Source organism: Pagrus major, chromosome 8 (assembly GCF_040436345.1).
Source record: "Pagrus major chromosome 8, Pma_NU_1.0".
NCBI classification, from domain to species: Eukaryota; Metazoa; Chordata; class Actinopteri; order Spariformes; family Sparidae; genus Pagrus; species Pagrus major.
The window spans coordinates 2712346-2728070 of record NC_133222.1 but is presented as its reverse complement, the minus strand read 5'-3'; the positions used below and the strand labels follow the sequence as shown (position 1 = coordinate 2728070).

The 15725-nt window shown below is 42.4% G+C and overlaps 1 protein-coding gene across 1 annotated transcript in view; it reads right to left on the bottom strand.

Annotated features, from left to right (window-relative positions):
- cadps2 (Ca++-dependent secretion activator 2) overlaps window positions 1-15725 on the bottom strand; it is a 184293-nt gene that overhangs the window by 66117 nt on the left and 102451 nt on the right. The window contains exon 12 of the mRNA XM_073472131.1: window positions 9345-9481. Coding sequence (XP_073328232.1) covers window positions 9345-9481 — 137 coding nt within the window. The remainder of the gene's footprint in view (window positions 1-9344; window positions 9482-15725) is intronic.

Sequence of the window (15725 nt, the reverse complement as noted above, 5' to 3'; positions counted from 1 at the left end):
CACACACACACACACACACAGTCCGCCCTGCGACTCTGGAGAGAAGACGAGCTGCTGAGAAACTGTTTCGTTCAGAGCAGATTGTTTCTGTCAGAGATTATCCTCCCGCTCAGATTATCTGCTGTTTGAAAGGGACGGCACAGAAATGACACCAACTTTTATTGTTATGTACTTATTGTTTTTATTTATTTTTTAACCTAATCACCAGAATAAATGTTGGAAAAGTACATTTCTTTACGCTGCGTTTGAGCCTCATAACCACCTGGTTCGGGTTGAAAAGACATCTTGTTTCTGTCACCACAAACAGCTGTAAACTCGAGCTGCAGCAAAGCGTCCCCTCCACCGCTCTACCTGAAGGTCAGGTAATAATCATGTAACGTGAACGTGATATGAATTGATTTGTACAAATGTCAACATAATGCGACTATGACACGTACGGGCGCATATATGTGCTTTACAGAGCGGACCGTGATGTGGCTTCTATATGAAGCCTGCTGTCGTCAGAGGAGGAGTCGCAGTTTTCTCTCTGACATGAAACATGTCGAGTCTAATTTGAACTAAGAATAACAGCATGTTCACTTTCTCTTTCATGCCTTCATTCACATTTTACATCTAAATAAATGATAAATGAAGGTTTGTCTGCACAGGTTGAAGCAAAAAACTAAACTGTTCTTAACAAAGGACAAATACCCAGAATTAAAATGAGAACGACAAAGATTTTGGGGGATTTTTCAGCTGTTTGAATGACAGGAGTCTCCATCCAGGTTTAATTTATCAATGCAGGATGTATCACGACACAAGAACAGTGATGGTTGGACAAAGATCATCAGAACAGCTGAAGGTCGATGACGAGACATTAACTCTGCTCTCCTGCGTTTAAGTTGGAGATGCTCCTGGTTGAATCTTCAGAAGTCAGACTCCGTCTCTTCAAGCTTTCAACTCATTTCTGCGAGCAAATAAAGTGGAACTGCCGACACCGATTTCTTCTTTTGACAGAAGAGAAAGAATGAAAGTAAAGTTATCTGGTTTAAAGTCTCCTCGGCGCTTTGAGGAACCATTTCTGTAAGTTTAACTGCATCAAAGATCATTTAAGGACTTAAATTAGACGCCGTCACTTCCAGTATTTAATGTCGACGCTCGCTGACATGCTGCTTCCTGTCGGGGTTAACTGGACCTGGCAGATTCCTCCTCTGCAGGCCTTTTAGTGTCTCCCCCCTCCTCCCCATCTCCCCCCTCTGTTTGTCATTTTCTCCAGTTTCTTTTTTCATTTTTTTCCCGTCCGTCTGTGAGCTCAAGCTATTAATATCACACCACGGAGGGAGAGAGGGGCCTGTCGACGGGCGCGAAGCGACAAGATGTTCCTCTCTGACAAACAGATGGCGAACTCCAGTCTTGGCGCTGACCGCTCAATTAGCGGCTAACGAGCCGACTGCCTCGTTAGCTCCATCAGCCACGTCTTCATGTCAGATCGCCAGCATCCGCCGCCTCCCTCGGAGGAGCGACATGACCCCAAAAAAAGTGAAAGCGGCGTGTGGCTCTGAAGATACGAACACCTCGGCTTGTCACTCAGCACTTATACAGACGCCTGACAGGAAGCTGAGAGAGCGAGACGCTGCAGATCCTTCAGGTTTTTACCTCAGGGGTTCTCAGGAAATCATTCTGGGTCCAAAAATCAGAAATTAGATTTAGATGAAACACACAGTTATGTTCTTTTGTCAAGAGTCTGATTCAAAATACATCAGCATATCTGTTTGTGTCTTAAACAAGTCGAGGGACGATGTCGTCCTCCAGGTTGAGGAACTGTTTATAACCTGACTTACAAGAAAACTATCATTATCGTGCAGGTAGCTGCTCCTAATTATTCTAAAGATTTAACTAAAAAAATCACAGACTTTATCTTCTTCAATGTATTTATGGTGTGAATCAACATTTTAATCAATGACAATACAAATCAGTTGCTGCTGTTATTTAAAGCTATTTTTGACAGTATTTTACACAGTGACAGAAAATATCGGTCTTTGGTTCACCAGCTGGAGAAATTACTGACAGTAACAACCACAATATCCAAAAGTTGATTTTTGATTCTCTACAGGACATTTCTACCAGCTGTTTCTGGTCAAAGCTAACTGAAGCTCACGTCATATTTATATAATTCAAGGACTATTAAAGTTAAAGGTAGAATCAGTAAGATTTGTCCCAGCTGTTCCTGAACGCACCACAAAGATAGTTGATTGTTGAGTCTCATTCCCAGGACGTCAAACAGCCACATGTTGGGTTGGTAAAGCGTCCCGAGCAGCAACAAAGTGAGAAAATAAGAAAATCTCTGCAGATACGAGACACTAACACGCCTTTTCTCCCCATTCCAGCCTCCCTCTCTGTCTGTTTACGCCTTCTTACGTCTTTGTTTCGTCTCGCTGCGTCTGAGATCAGTCTGGTGACTGTTGGGAAGGCGGCGTGCGATGACGCCAAATAACAATAATCCATAATTCACCTCAAATGCATCAAACTAAAGTAACGAGGCTGTTTTGAAAATGTGAGGAGGAGAAAGTTCAGATGTTTGTGTTCAGTACAGATACCTGAAACATCTACTGAAGTACAGTAACAAAGTATTTGTACTGCGTTACTTCTCACCAATACATTGGTCTGCCATCATTATTGGCTGATATCCACCGATCACAGATAAATAACACTGTAACAGAACAGTGCAGATAAAGATACTTTATAATTATTAAATTTCCAGTAAAGTTTACTGTTTCGATCCACTGATCTCATTTTGGACAAAAGTTTAGAAAGTTTAGTGTTAAAATATATCCTTTAAAATACACAAGTGTTCGGCCGACATGTCTATATCGTCATTTCATTACTTCCTAATATTGAAATCTGTCCCAAAAGTCCCGTATCAGTCAGGCTCTAATTTTCCTTCCTTCAATATTTGTGTTTACAAAACACCTGCTGATATTATCCGACATTATTAGCTTATCAAAAAAAATATCAGTATCCATAAATACATCTGTAGTTAAAATCGAAGATATGTTTAAGGTCGTTCAGAAACTACCACCAGGTTTATTTTTAAACTTTTCTGCTCACTGAACAATTCTTTAATTACCAGATTAAAGGGATCCTCATTAAAAAAGCGCCGATATTCTTATTAGATTTTCTTAAAAGTCGTAAATCTCAGTATGTGTGTTCTCGTCTGACTCGACTCAGACTGGACCTGCTCCAACAGCTGATGTTTATTCTGTTCAGCAGCAGTAGTTTTCTCTCCAATGCTTAAAAAACCATCGCTGCATTAATCAAACCCCGATGATAAACACAAATATTGGCAAATCTTTCCGAACATTTTGTTGTTTGGCTTTTTTTTCTTTTCTCCGTGAGGTCAGCCGTTCATCTCTCCGTGTCAACACTGCAGAGCAATCTGGAGCCTCGCTCTTCTTCCTCTGCAGATTCCTCTAATTAACACAAATGTGAGAGACTCACTGGGAGGCTTCAGGTTTAAAAAGAACAGGAGGCTGAGCCGTGTGGATGCATTGATCTGAGTAATTATATCAGAGTCTGTAATGGTGGCAAGTTAATTTGACGGCTGCAGGCTCAGACGGGACTGACGGGAGGAGAAGACGCACGAGGCCTCGTCCTGTTAAAACAAAAGTGGAGACGCGAAACAAAGGCGGACAGGAAACCAAAGTGGGTCAGAGTTACGTCACGGCTCTGTGGATTAAAAGAGGTAAATACTGGTCTTCAGACGTCGTCCAGTTCACTGCTCATTCTCCATGATCTCATTCAGCTTTATGAGTCAAAGGTTAGAGGTTCAGGGAGGATGAGGGGTCGTGGGACGACAACAGGCTGCTGCCGATCGAACTGTCAGCTGACGATCCACCTTTCCTCTGTCCTACAAAAGTTTATTATCAAGTGCAGTGGAGATTACTGCCGGGCTGAATTTTGAAGTGTTTTATAGCTTTAAATGTTTCACTCAGTCTTCATTACAGTTTTAATGAAGAAATGGAAAAAGCTGATTCACAAACAACAACTTGCAAAACCTTCTTTTGCTGCGTCCTCAGTTACCAAGAAGACAGAAAATGTAACCAGAAATCAAACCTCTAGATCCCGAGAGCGTCACATTACACAACACACCGTGAAGGGGTTAGGGGCATGCTAATCATGTAGCAACATAGTCATGTAGCACCACTTAATGTGAAGCAGCTCAGCTAAAAGCACATCATAATCATTTATACCCAAACCATCCAACCCCTGAGCAAAGCATCAAAAAGCATTAGCTGGTGCTTACAATACAAACGATATGCTATATAACAGCTGACACTCTACAGGGTCAAGGCCAGGAACAGCTGTATTTAGATGGACTGAATACCTTTAGTGGTGTAAATATGAAATTAAATGTAATTATAGTTTTACTGGCTGTAACATGAGAAATCTGAAATGGCACATTTGGAGATTTCGCCTCGATACGTCTTCGCTCTGCTGCTCAGATGTTGTGCTGTGGCTTTCTAGAGGTTTTTGGCTGCAGCTGCATCAACTAAAGTGAATTTTCACTCTAAAATGTCAAATTAAATAATTTATTTGTGCCTTGTTCCAGCTTCATGTCACTCGGACCCACTGAGATCTACACTGATGCTCACACCGAGATTCAAGACTCTGTTCATTCTGGGAAAGTACTTTTTTTTGAGATTTTGATTTTTTGTTTTCAAGCCAGTTCTTAACAGGTTGAGAGGCTGTAGGTTTGTACAAGCACTCAACTGGCACTTCACCACGTACACAGAGTCCGTGACGTGCTCATCATGTTCAAGTAATCCTGACTCAGTTTGACTGAGAAGTATCAGAAACACGTCCGCCTGGTGAATGTAAGGCCAATATTCACTGTCCTGTTAGCTCTGTGTGGGTTTCCACCAACTTAAAAAAAAAATCTCAGTTGAGTGTCCATCCATGAATTAAAGGTCCAGTGTGTAGGATTCAGGGGCATCTATTGGCGGGCTTTCTGTGGCTTTTCTGGTGGCTAACGTTAGCATTCTTGGCTCAGTGTGCTGCTGTAAACCTTTTTCCTTTGACACCGCCACTAATAAAGAAGACATACCAGCTGGTCTCCAATGAGGACAAACACGTATTCATGTTCCCGTCATTCACTAAATTACCTTCCCTCTACATCTACTTTTCTTTCCTTTGACATTTTCTAAGGCTGTTACTATTAAAGTTACAAGCGTCAACCTCCTGCTAGAAATAGCTATACGACGATGACGCGCTATTGAGCGTTCCAGAAATCCGGACACCTTCTTGGAAATGTCGTCTGTGAGCATTGTTCTTACGTTCTTCTTCAGACCAAAGCTGACAGTGGAGCACATTTTGGACGTGTTGGATCATGATGCTCTGCAGGACGTGGAAGGCAACCGACCCATCTAAGCCAGAACACATTTATCAGGTGGAGATACGTTAATGTTGTCTTTTAAACTTGTTCTGCCGCCCCCACGTGGCCAACGACAGCAATTAACTGAAGGCTCTTTATGAAGGAAAGTGAGGGTGAAAGATGAAAAACCCACCAGGACCCATGTGTTGATAAAGAGAATAACACAATGATGACAAAGCAAACTGTTCTGATAGTGATTCCTCAGGTGAAGACAAATGTTGCGTTCACATCGACATCAGCACTGCACGAACGAAAAAATGTCGGCAAGCCCACGCTACAGCCGCCCTGTCGCTTTAACGACGGGCTGTCTTTGGTCTCAACGCTGATTAAATGTTTTCTTTTGGTTAATTAAATGTCTTACAACCAAATTCTAAGTAATACTGTGTTATGGTTTTTTTGATTAAGCTAATTCGATCATTTCCTTTCCCTGGTGCTACCACCTACGTGGATGGAGAAACTTTTTCATGGGACCAGCAGCAGCTTCACTCTGGAATTTAACCCTTCAATCGTCAGTGGGAACTACTGTGATCCCGTTAGTGGGACTCTGGGCCCCAGCTACCAACCAAATTTCTGCCTAATTACTGTTGTTGTTGTTGGGTTCAACTCTTTGTGAATAAAATATGACCCCGGCTATGACATGAATCCAAGCCACTTCTCAACAGATGTCCCCCACGCCGAGGCACTGGCCTTTTCTCAGAGCGTTTGGTGAAAAGGGGCTCAGGCTGGAACACAAAGCCCTTGAGTTTTCACAAAAGGCTGAGGAGAGGGAGCTGGAGGGGCGGCGTGAATGGATCGGTCTAATTGCAGAGTTGGAGGGAGTCCTGGTGAGGCAGGTAGAGAAATGAAAGAAAGCACAGATGTCACTCCGCTGAACATCTCTTCATTCTGCTGCTTTTAAAGGGGCGAGAACACAAACGCAGCACAATCAGGATGAGTTGACTCCTCAACATCTGTCTCAGTTTGTGTTTCAGTCGAGGGCTTCGACGCGATCGTGAGAATAAATGTTGGCAGCGAACGCTTCTGCAAACAGCGGATATGTTTTTGCTGTGACAACGCTGTCCCGTGTGGGTTTAGGTTTAGGGCTCAAAAACCAGTTCGGGTTCGGAGGAGATGTTCTGTCGCCACACACACGGCTGCAAACTGTCCTGACGTCTCTTTAAAAACATCCAGTGGTTTCACGCTTACAAATGTTGAAACACCGTCTGAAACACGAGCATCCCCTCCGCCTCTTGAAACACAAGTCATCTTATTCAGCAGAGCAGCGACCGGCGCACTGAACCTTCGTCGTACGGTCGCAGTTTGGTTACGTTCGGGTTGAAATAAGTACGTTAACTTATGTGTGTATGTAGATTAGATTAGAAACTTAGTACGTGATGTAACTCAACTATGGACACGAACAACTGTCCTCAAATACTGTGTTTGTTTCGCCCAACCATCCAACACAACCTCCTCCTTACGTGGACTCTCTCGCTCTTCATACTACGTCACCTGACCTCCTCCTTTGTTGCTGGAATAATTACTACGGCAGGTCGATGCCCAACACTAAGTGGGAATGTGTCGTGATAAGCTGCTTGCACAGTTGATCTACAGTATTTTTGCAGTATCTATAGATTATAAATCCAATTTTACATCAGACAGAAGACATGAGTCGTGGGTGGAGAAGCGGTCGTTTATCCGATCCACTTTCATCACAGTGCAGCAGTCCTTCAGTCCTGCCTGGATGTAAATAGTTTTACAGTAGGAGTACACAGGAAGATAACAGTGTAGTTTTTATTGATTCATTCATTGATTTTACTTTCCCGTCCACTGTAGCTCTATATAGTAGATCCACAGAGAAAGTAGAAAGCTTACAATGAAACTGGGAGGCCTTCATTCATCAGTATAGATTTGTGAGAGAGCAGGAGATTTGTTGGATTTAAACTCGATATTCGGCATTTTACCGATGATTGGTAATCTGTGTTTTAATGTGTCTGATTGTCGATACAATAAATTAATTTAAAAATGTGCTACTTCTGTCTGTCCACAGCACGTCACGAGCGACAGCACGTCCTCCCCGAATAACCTGAATCTGCAGAGAAACTAAATAAATGTAGGAGTGGAAGAAAGTAGTACAGTATTCAAGTAAACTGTACTAGGCTGCATCCCCTCTATATACTTTACATTTTAAGACCAACATTTTCATTTTTACTTCAAATGTACATTAATTCAATAGTGGTTATCCGTCTCCTTGATTATTAATAATCGATATCTGTATCGGCTCTGGAAGAAACATATCGGTCGATCTTTAATTTAAACGTTGGCCTGTGGAAATTAAACTTCACGAAGAGACACAAAGGAAAAAACAGCTTGACACTCAGTATATTAATAAAAGCGAAGTCTATCTGTTCTTTGAGACAGAAGTCAACTCTAGAGCTGAATAATTAAATGAAAAATGATCTAAATCCAAACATATCCAAACCTCTGGAGCTGCAGGTAAAATGTGTCGCATCATATTGTTATAATGTGATGATGTGACAAAATCACATCATCATCACTTTTATGTAATTAAATGCAATAATTACCATTCGTGACTCATATCACACCTGCAATATCTGACAAGATGCTTCAAAATGCTGCCAGCCGTTTACTCTTTAAAACACACAACTGTGATGTGTGAAGGAAACGTGCACACACTAATGTTTACAGATCAGATGTGAAGAAGAAAAAAAACTGAAAAACAACCAAATTACTTAATTTCCTCCTCTTTGTTGCCATCTTGTGTCAGGAGAGGAACCGAGCGCTCAGACTCAACTCAGTCTTTGTCAAATGTTGGTACACTGTCAGAAGCACAGATCACACACTGTAAAAGGCTCGAGTCATACCTCCATTACTAAGTGCACGAGTCACTGTCACATGTATTTTTTTTTTGTTTTAAGAGTTTTAAAGTTATTTATGTGACTTATTACAAGTCATCTTTGGAGGTATAACGCAGTGATTTTCCTGATCTCTGCTCATTAATGTTTGTAACAGGAGCTCCTCAAAATGTCAGAATCACAAAGTTATCTCACAAAAAAATAAAAGTCTCTGTTTTCATTTAACACACACACACACACACACACACACACACACACACACACACAAAAATAAAAAATTCTGGTGCACTGACAGCTTAAATCAAAAATATAAAAGTAAATGTGAATCATATCTACACAGTTTGGAGTTCATGGTTCTTGTTAAGTAGCACGCAACACAAAACCCATCACTCCACCCCCCAACACACACACACACACACACACACACACACACACACACACACACACACACACTTTTTAAGGCTTCACCCCTCCTCTCTCCCCCCCTCCATTGAGTCTCCATTGAGTCGGCCCAGCAGTCGTCTATGAGGGTCATGTTCCTATTTGGAAAGTATTGATTAGAGCGTTTATCCCCTCAATCAGTGTGAGAGAGCCCCCCAGGCTTAACACACACACACACACACACACACACACACACACACACACACACACACACACACACAGATAGAGAGAGAGAGAGTCTGTCTCACAGGTTTGTACTGCTAAAAAGCTTGAGTTTCTTTACGATTGATTGATCGTTTAGTTGATAAAATGTCAGATAATAGTGAAAATTTTTATCCTATAATTGCATCTTTTATTTTATATCTTATTTTGAAAAACAAAGGAATGTGATGCAGCTTTACAAAGGACAACAGAAGAAGTGAGAAGTTCTCACCAGTAATGAGCAAACACCAGAAACACCACCTCCAGCAGCACCATCAGTCCGGCCGCCACAGTTTGACTGACAGCTGACTCGGAGCGGAGAATCAATGAGCTTGTGATTGATAAAAGCCGCGATCGTGTTGGCTGATGTGTTCGTGTTGGCTGATGTGTTCGTGTTGGCTGATGTGTTCGTGTCGGCTGATGTGTTCGTGCTGACGTACCAGGCAGGAGAAGGAGTCGTTCATGCGGTGCTGCAGAGTGCTCCTCTGTAAAATGGTGAACAGGGCGGCGTGGTCGAAGCGACTCGGAGCCGCAGAGATCAGCTCCTCCACCCCCTGACGCTGAGACGGATCCAGACCTGAACCAGACACACAGAGGAGAAAATGATTGTGGTAGAGATCTGTTTAAGTTTAGAGAAAGTTTACAGTCCGTCTTAAAACAAACTGTATGGACGTCTTGTTGGTCGCTGTAGATGTTCCTCATGTACAGAGGTGGAGAACTACTCACATCTTGTATCTAAGTAGTGAAACCACTGAATGGAAATACTCTGTTACAAGTTAATGTCATGCATTTACATGTTTACTGAAGTAAAAGTTAAGCAAGTTGTTGCTTCCTGCCATAAAGCAGAAGCAGAACTAGAGTTACTGCCTCACGCCAGTCGTGACTGGTCGCACAATACGTCGCAGCACATCTAACCTCTGACCTTTTGGATATCAAACGTCGTAACTTCATCATTTTGAAATCGCGCCTCAAATCAAAGGTGCTTTCACTGTCGGAGAACGACCACCTGAAGAGATCAGGTGAGCTGAATCCCTGCCCTGTTTTAAACCTCTACTTAAAACACATTTATATAAAGTTTAACTGTTTTATTAATCCAGATTTCACTCGTTTTATTTCCTTGTGTTACACTGTCTGCTGTGTATATTTATATTTGTGATTACCACCACAATGATCAGCTGTCTGTGTGACTCTTCATGTACAACTTTGTAACTCTATCTTTAAAGGAGCACTTTGTAAGAATTGTTTGATTTTTGAGTCTCACTCCAAACTCATCAAAAAGTGACGCTTTGGGATGCCGGCCGACCCGTCCTAAAATCCTAAAGCATCAGTTTTTAACGAGCTATATAGATATTATTATTATTTTATTATATTACACTGTCGCTGAGGTGGAGGCAGCAACTAGCTTGCTAGCTTCAACCACAACTTGCGGTTAGGACTGTCGCACAGAAGCATGTCGGAGGAGGTGACAGACAAGAGAAACACTCCACCTGCAGTGTGGGTAAAATCGTAAATTAGTTTGTCCACGATAATCCTGCAGAGAAAAATGATATTGTGACTGAATAATCTATAATATGACATCATAATTTAAATGTTGAAGTAACTTATCTACAGATGCCTCTGAACTGTAGTGGAGAATAGTGGCAGGAAATAGAAATACTCAAGTAAAGTACAGGTACGTCAGAACTTGGGTAAATCTACTTAGTTACTTTCCACCACTGCTCATCTCTTCACATCCAGCGTGGAGGAGAATACAGATAACAACATGTGACCCGACAGCGTCACTGAACCGGACGTAAACCGTCAGTGAGATTTAATCCAACGTGAAAGTTCGGCACCGTCGTCACGAAAAGTTGATTTTAACTCACTGAAGTTTCAGCAGAATTCATTTGTCTCATCGTGAAGAAGTTGAAAACGTCCTCTCAGTTTCATCACCCTCGTTCTGGATCAGACTTCATTTAACTCTCGGCACAAATTCAATGACGAGACGTAAGATTTTCTGTCAAAAGGTCGGCGTGAGGATCTGATGAAATGATTTCCATTAAATTTGTTTTGAACTTTTGTGCTTTGTAAAAACAAACTGCTTGTTCGAGGTCTATTATGAATATCATGCAAAATCTAACATTTCTGGATGACATTGACCGTGAATCAGCTCCCAAATATCATCTGTTTGTCAAACGGTCCGACTCTTCTGTTCATTATGAGCTCAAATCTTTATAAGTATATAAATTTACCAAACTGGAGCGGCTCAAGGTTTTGCAACAGTTTTCGATGAAATCCGAGTGATAAACTCTCCTCATCTGCTTCTACATCGTGTTGAAGCCTTCAAAGCTGTATGATGCTGTACGCTCTTTCTATGGTGCGTCCATCAAGACAACTGCCCCTGCATCGGAGGATCTGTCGCGTAGAAGCAGGATGAGTTTATGTTCGGCAGTGTTCAAGGAAAGAAAGACCAACAAGGACAAAAGTAAACAGAAGAGCCGGAGTCGCTTCTGTCAAGGATGAACGGCTGCACTGATGTCTTTGTATGATCCCGTCCTCTAAAGAGGTGATGCATAAATGTGTTCACGATCATTCACGCCTCTCTTTGAGCTCAGCAGCGAACTCAAGTGTAAACACACACACACACACACTCACACACACACATGCGACTACATTGGCAGTGTCAGTTCTCAGCGCTGTGGCTAATAGTTCCCACCTCGGTTGGCTACAGATCGTCTGTGAAACCGTCAGTCCTCTCAGCTGACACAAAACATTCGCCAAACATGGACGACATGTGAGGGAAAACACTGGAAGTGACTCACGGAGTCGAAAAACCAGCCAGGAAGAGAAGCGACAACGACGCGTCGCCGATCAGGAGATCGGGCTTCATGTCATTTCACTTCATCACGTTTGAATGTTGGTTGTTTTACAAATTACTTAAAATGTGAGTGATCTGCAGAGCTGTGAGTCTCATGACGGACCACGTAAAGACTGAAGCCTCTGCAAAGAGCTGAAACTGACGACATCGTTAAAATAACTAGACTAACTGTGATGACAGTCTTTAAATCTGTGCTGCAAATGGACCTTTTTCACAGCACGTCTATGTGCTGAATGCTTTATTATTAGTTCTTAATCAAGCATGGACGTTAATTCTTGACCTTTGGGAAAACTACTTATAATAAAATAATCAAGGTAAATCAGAAGATCAGCTTTCAAGTCTTCAACAACAAATTGCACTTCGCTCAGGTGTCATCATGTGACCTGTGACATCACAATGTCAAGTGGTCACACCTGAGGACTTCAAAAATTAAAGCTGCTTTTTGTTTTTAAACCGGTCTTTATTCCAACAGTAATCCGTGTTACTGAGTGTTTGGTCAGTAACACACGTCTTTCCTCCCCCCCGTGTCCCTGCCGACTTCATCCAATCAGGACTGACTCCAAACTGCGTAACAGGAAGTTAACTGAAACGACGACAGAGCTGAGAGCAGCTTTAAAGATCCGAGACACTCTTTTCATCCCAACAGATTTTTCATGGGGAGTTTCTTACGTAGCATGTTGTTAAAGCAAAAACAACACAGATAATGTAACAACGAGCTGAGCAGAAAGAGATGAACAACAAGCATTTCCTGCACAGTGACGATGTTGTGGCTCAATACTTTCTAACTTCCTGTCTGCGGCTCCGAGCTCGTTGGTTCCGACTGTACACGCACATTTTATAAACTTGTTTCAAGTGAAGTAATTGAATGTTAAACAGCTGCTCACTCACACCAACAGGAGGAAATCAGAGTCATGTCACCCACTGCAACAGTGAGGCTCATTCACGTGTTTTAACAGCTTCTGGACAACAATTCTGACAATTTAAATACACAAAACATCATCCAGAACACTGATATTTGCCATTTCTGGTTGAAGTCGTGGTTTTAATCTGTTTTTAAGGAAGATAAGAGACATTAATTATTATAATTATGTGCTAAGCTAGGCTAAACACTGTTAAAATTCACTGTTTAAAGCTCAACTACACAACGTATTGTCTGACGTGTACAAACACTTTCCGATATCAGGCTTCTGGATACACAAACGATACAACCAGTTATTGTTGGCTCTTTTATTTGGATTTGTTGTCAGTAAAAACCGGACTGACTGCTGATGAAGTGTTTTTACAGCAGTAGAGATACTTTGAGCTCGGCCATGCGACGCCTGGAGCGGCAGACGATAACAAGGCTTCGGGGTCAGCGATGGAAGAATCGACGGAGAAAAAAGGAAAAAATAAAAGAAGCAGAAGAGGCGCAGGGCGTCCCGGCCTGAGCAAAACCTGGGTTCATTTCCAGTCCTTTCAGGCATCCTGTTAATGGCCCCGCCAAATGAAAAGCCTAACACTCTCCATTCTGCCTTTATCAGGGGAGTACATTTCGGGATGGGAAGTTTCTGAGTGTGACACATGGCCCCACAAAAGACCAAGGCTCGCTGAAGAATGCCGGCGCTGTTTTCCACGCCTGCGACGCCCGCGGCCTCGCGTCCGAGACGAGCATTAGTGATCGCTTTTTATTAACGCTGCCATTTTGTTTTTGTTTGGACGCAGAGAAGCCCGCGAGGACTCTCAGACATTTGTGTTTCGTCCCCCCCCCCCCCCTTCCTCCCGTCTTTGTCGCTTTTGTCCGAAAGAGAAAAAAAAAAGACAGCAAAAGTGAAATCTCCACAATCAACTTCCAATCGACGCTCCTCTCCTTTTCTTCCAGTCTCCTTTTCTTCTGACTCCGGCTGCCCTTTGGCTCCTGTGGCCTGCTTTCCCTCTGTCCAATTCCGATGTAGGTCATTTTACATTCGTTACCTCCAAAACGCGGGATTGTCCTTAATGTAATTTGGAGAAAAGACAGGGAGTGAAGGAGGCGACTCTAAAGAAAACGAGACAAAGAGATATAGATTAGTGCTGATAATAAGAGGAGGTGGGAGGAGGGGGGAGTATTGATTGAGGGACAGACAGCGCAGGAGTGATGTTGATCCGTGTCGAGTCCAACTTTCAGCTATTATCTGAGGGAGGGGGGGTGTTAAAGGGGGGTTGTGTGTGAATGAGTGTGTGTGACAGAAAATATGGATGAATGTCGCTGCTCCTGGCACAGATGGTGCGTTTGGGTCCAGGCTGTCTGCAGGTTTCTGCACTTTGTGTTGTTCGTAACAGTTTCTCATCAGTCTGAGATTGAAGGCAAATGTGAGCGTGGCGGACCCAGCCACCAAAAATCGAAAAGCACTACAAAAAATTTAAAAATGACAACATAAACGTGACAAAATGGAGTTTGATTTCCTGTAAATTTGAAGAATTACAACTTTAAACCTGATTTATTGTTCTGTAAAGATGTGAGTACACTTCTCTGCTCAGTCGCAACAACAACACGTTTGTATTTTAGGTTTTTTGCAAACCACGGACACGATAAATCATTTGTTTCAAACGTATCATGTGAACGTTGTGTGTCATAACACATTCAGTCTACATGCATAAGACCTGACATGGTGGAGAGGGCGCTGTCGGCACTGCAATCTCAGAGAGACGGCTGCCAAGCCAGTGACCACTGTTCAGGACTGCGTTTCAACATTTGTAAGAGTCACACCAGCGGATATTTTTTTTAAGGAGACATCTGGACATTTTCAAGCCGTGTTTGTAGCGACAGAACCAGGAATTGGTTTGGGTCGAGGGGAGTTTTTCAACTATTAAATCAATCTCCAACTATTTTGATAATCGATGAATCAGTTCTGAGTATCTTTTTTTAAAGAAAAGCTTCTTTAATGTGAATATTTCCTGGTTTCTTCACAGTAAACTAAGAATCTTTGGGTTTGTGGACAAAACAAGACATTCAAGAACGTCATCTTGGGCTTTGGGAAACACTGACCGGCTTTATTTAAATTTTTCTGACATTTTATAACGATTAATTAAAGACAGATCACAGATTCATGGAGGATGAAAATAATCATGAAGATTATTGTTGACTCCAGATGGCTCATTCAACAACACTCGTGTTTTTGTCTGCTGATTGGCAGCAACAACTGAATCAGACTCGATCATATCAGACAAGCAAATGTGTGTGTCCAAGCTTTTACTCGTGTGTTTACAGCTCGTGAGTAGTAACAGTCCGTATGTCTTCTAGAGGGAACGGCACAGAATCTGATGAATGTCCTTAGTTGATGTCTCCTGATCCGGCGTCCTTTGAGACACAAGTTTGAAAACTGAAACGAATGTGTTGGTGATCAGACCTCTGCAGCGGCTGCTCGTCTCCGCTGCAGGCTACATTAGCTGCTACTACCATAACACACCTGAATCTCTGTCTGAACTGTCTGCAGTCACGTTGCATTGTGGGAAATGTAGGAGGCCTGGTTTGGAAAACGAAGCATCTGTTGAATTAAAAAAGATGACGGCCGAGGTTCTGCTGCAGTTAGATCCATTTTAAATAATTATTTTTATTGTCTATCTGAAGAAAACCAGAAAACCAGGAAAATCAGATTTTCAAACAAATATAGTTTGTATCTGTATCGTCATATTATATCTAAAACATTTGTGGGGATGTTTGAGTGAGTGTTGAGGGGTTTGTGTGTGTGTCTGTGTGTGTGTGTGTGTGTGTGTGTGTGTGTGTGTGTGTGGTGTGTGTGTGTGTGTGTGTGTGTGTGTGTGTGTGTGTGTGTGTGTGTGTGTGATGAGGTGGGAGGGTGGGGGTAGTTTACTGCACTCAATCTCTCCATATCCATCCTGTCTGGGCTCCATTGGTATCATCACGGCAACAGTCACATCTATGTGACATCCTGCTCTGAGAGGTGGTGGCGGCCGCTGATGGCAGGTTATTGATGCAGACGAAGAG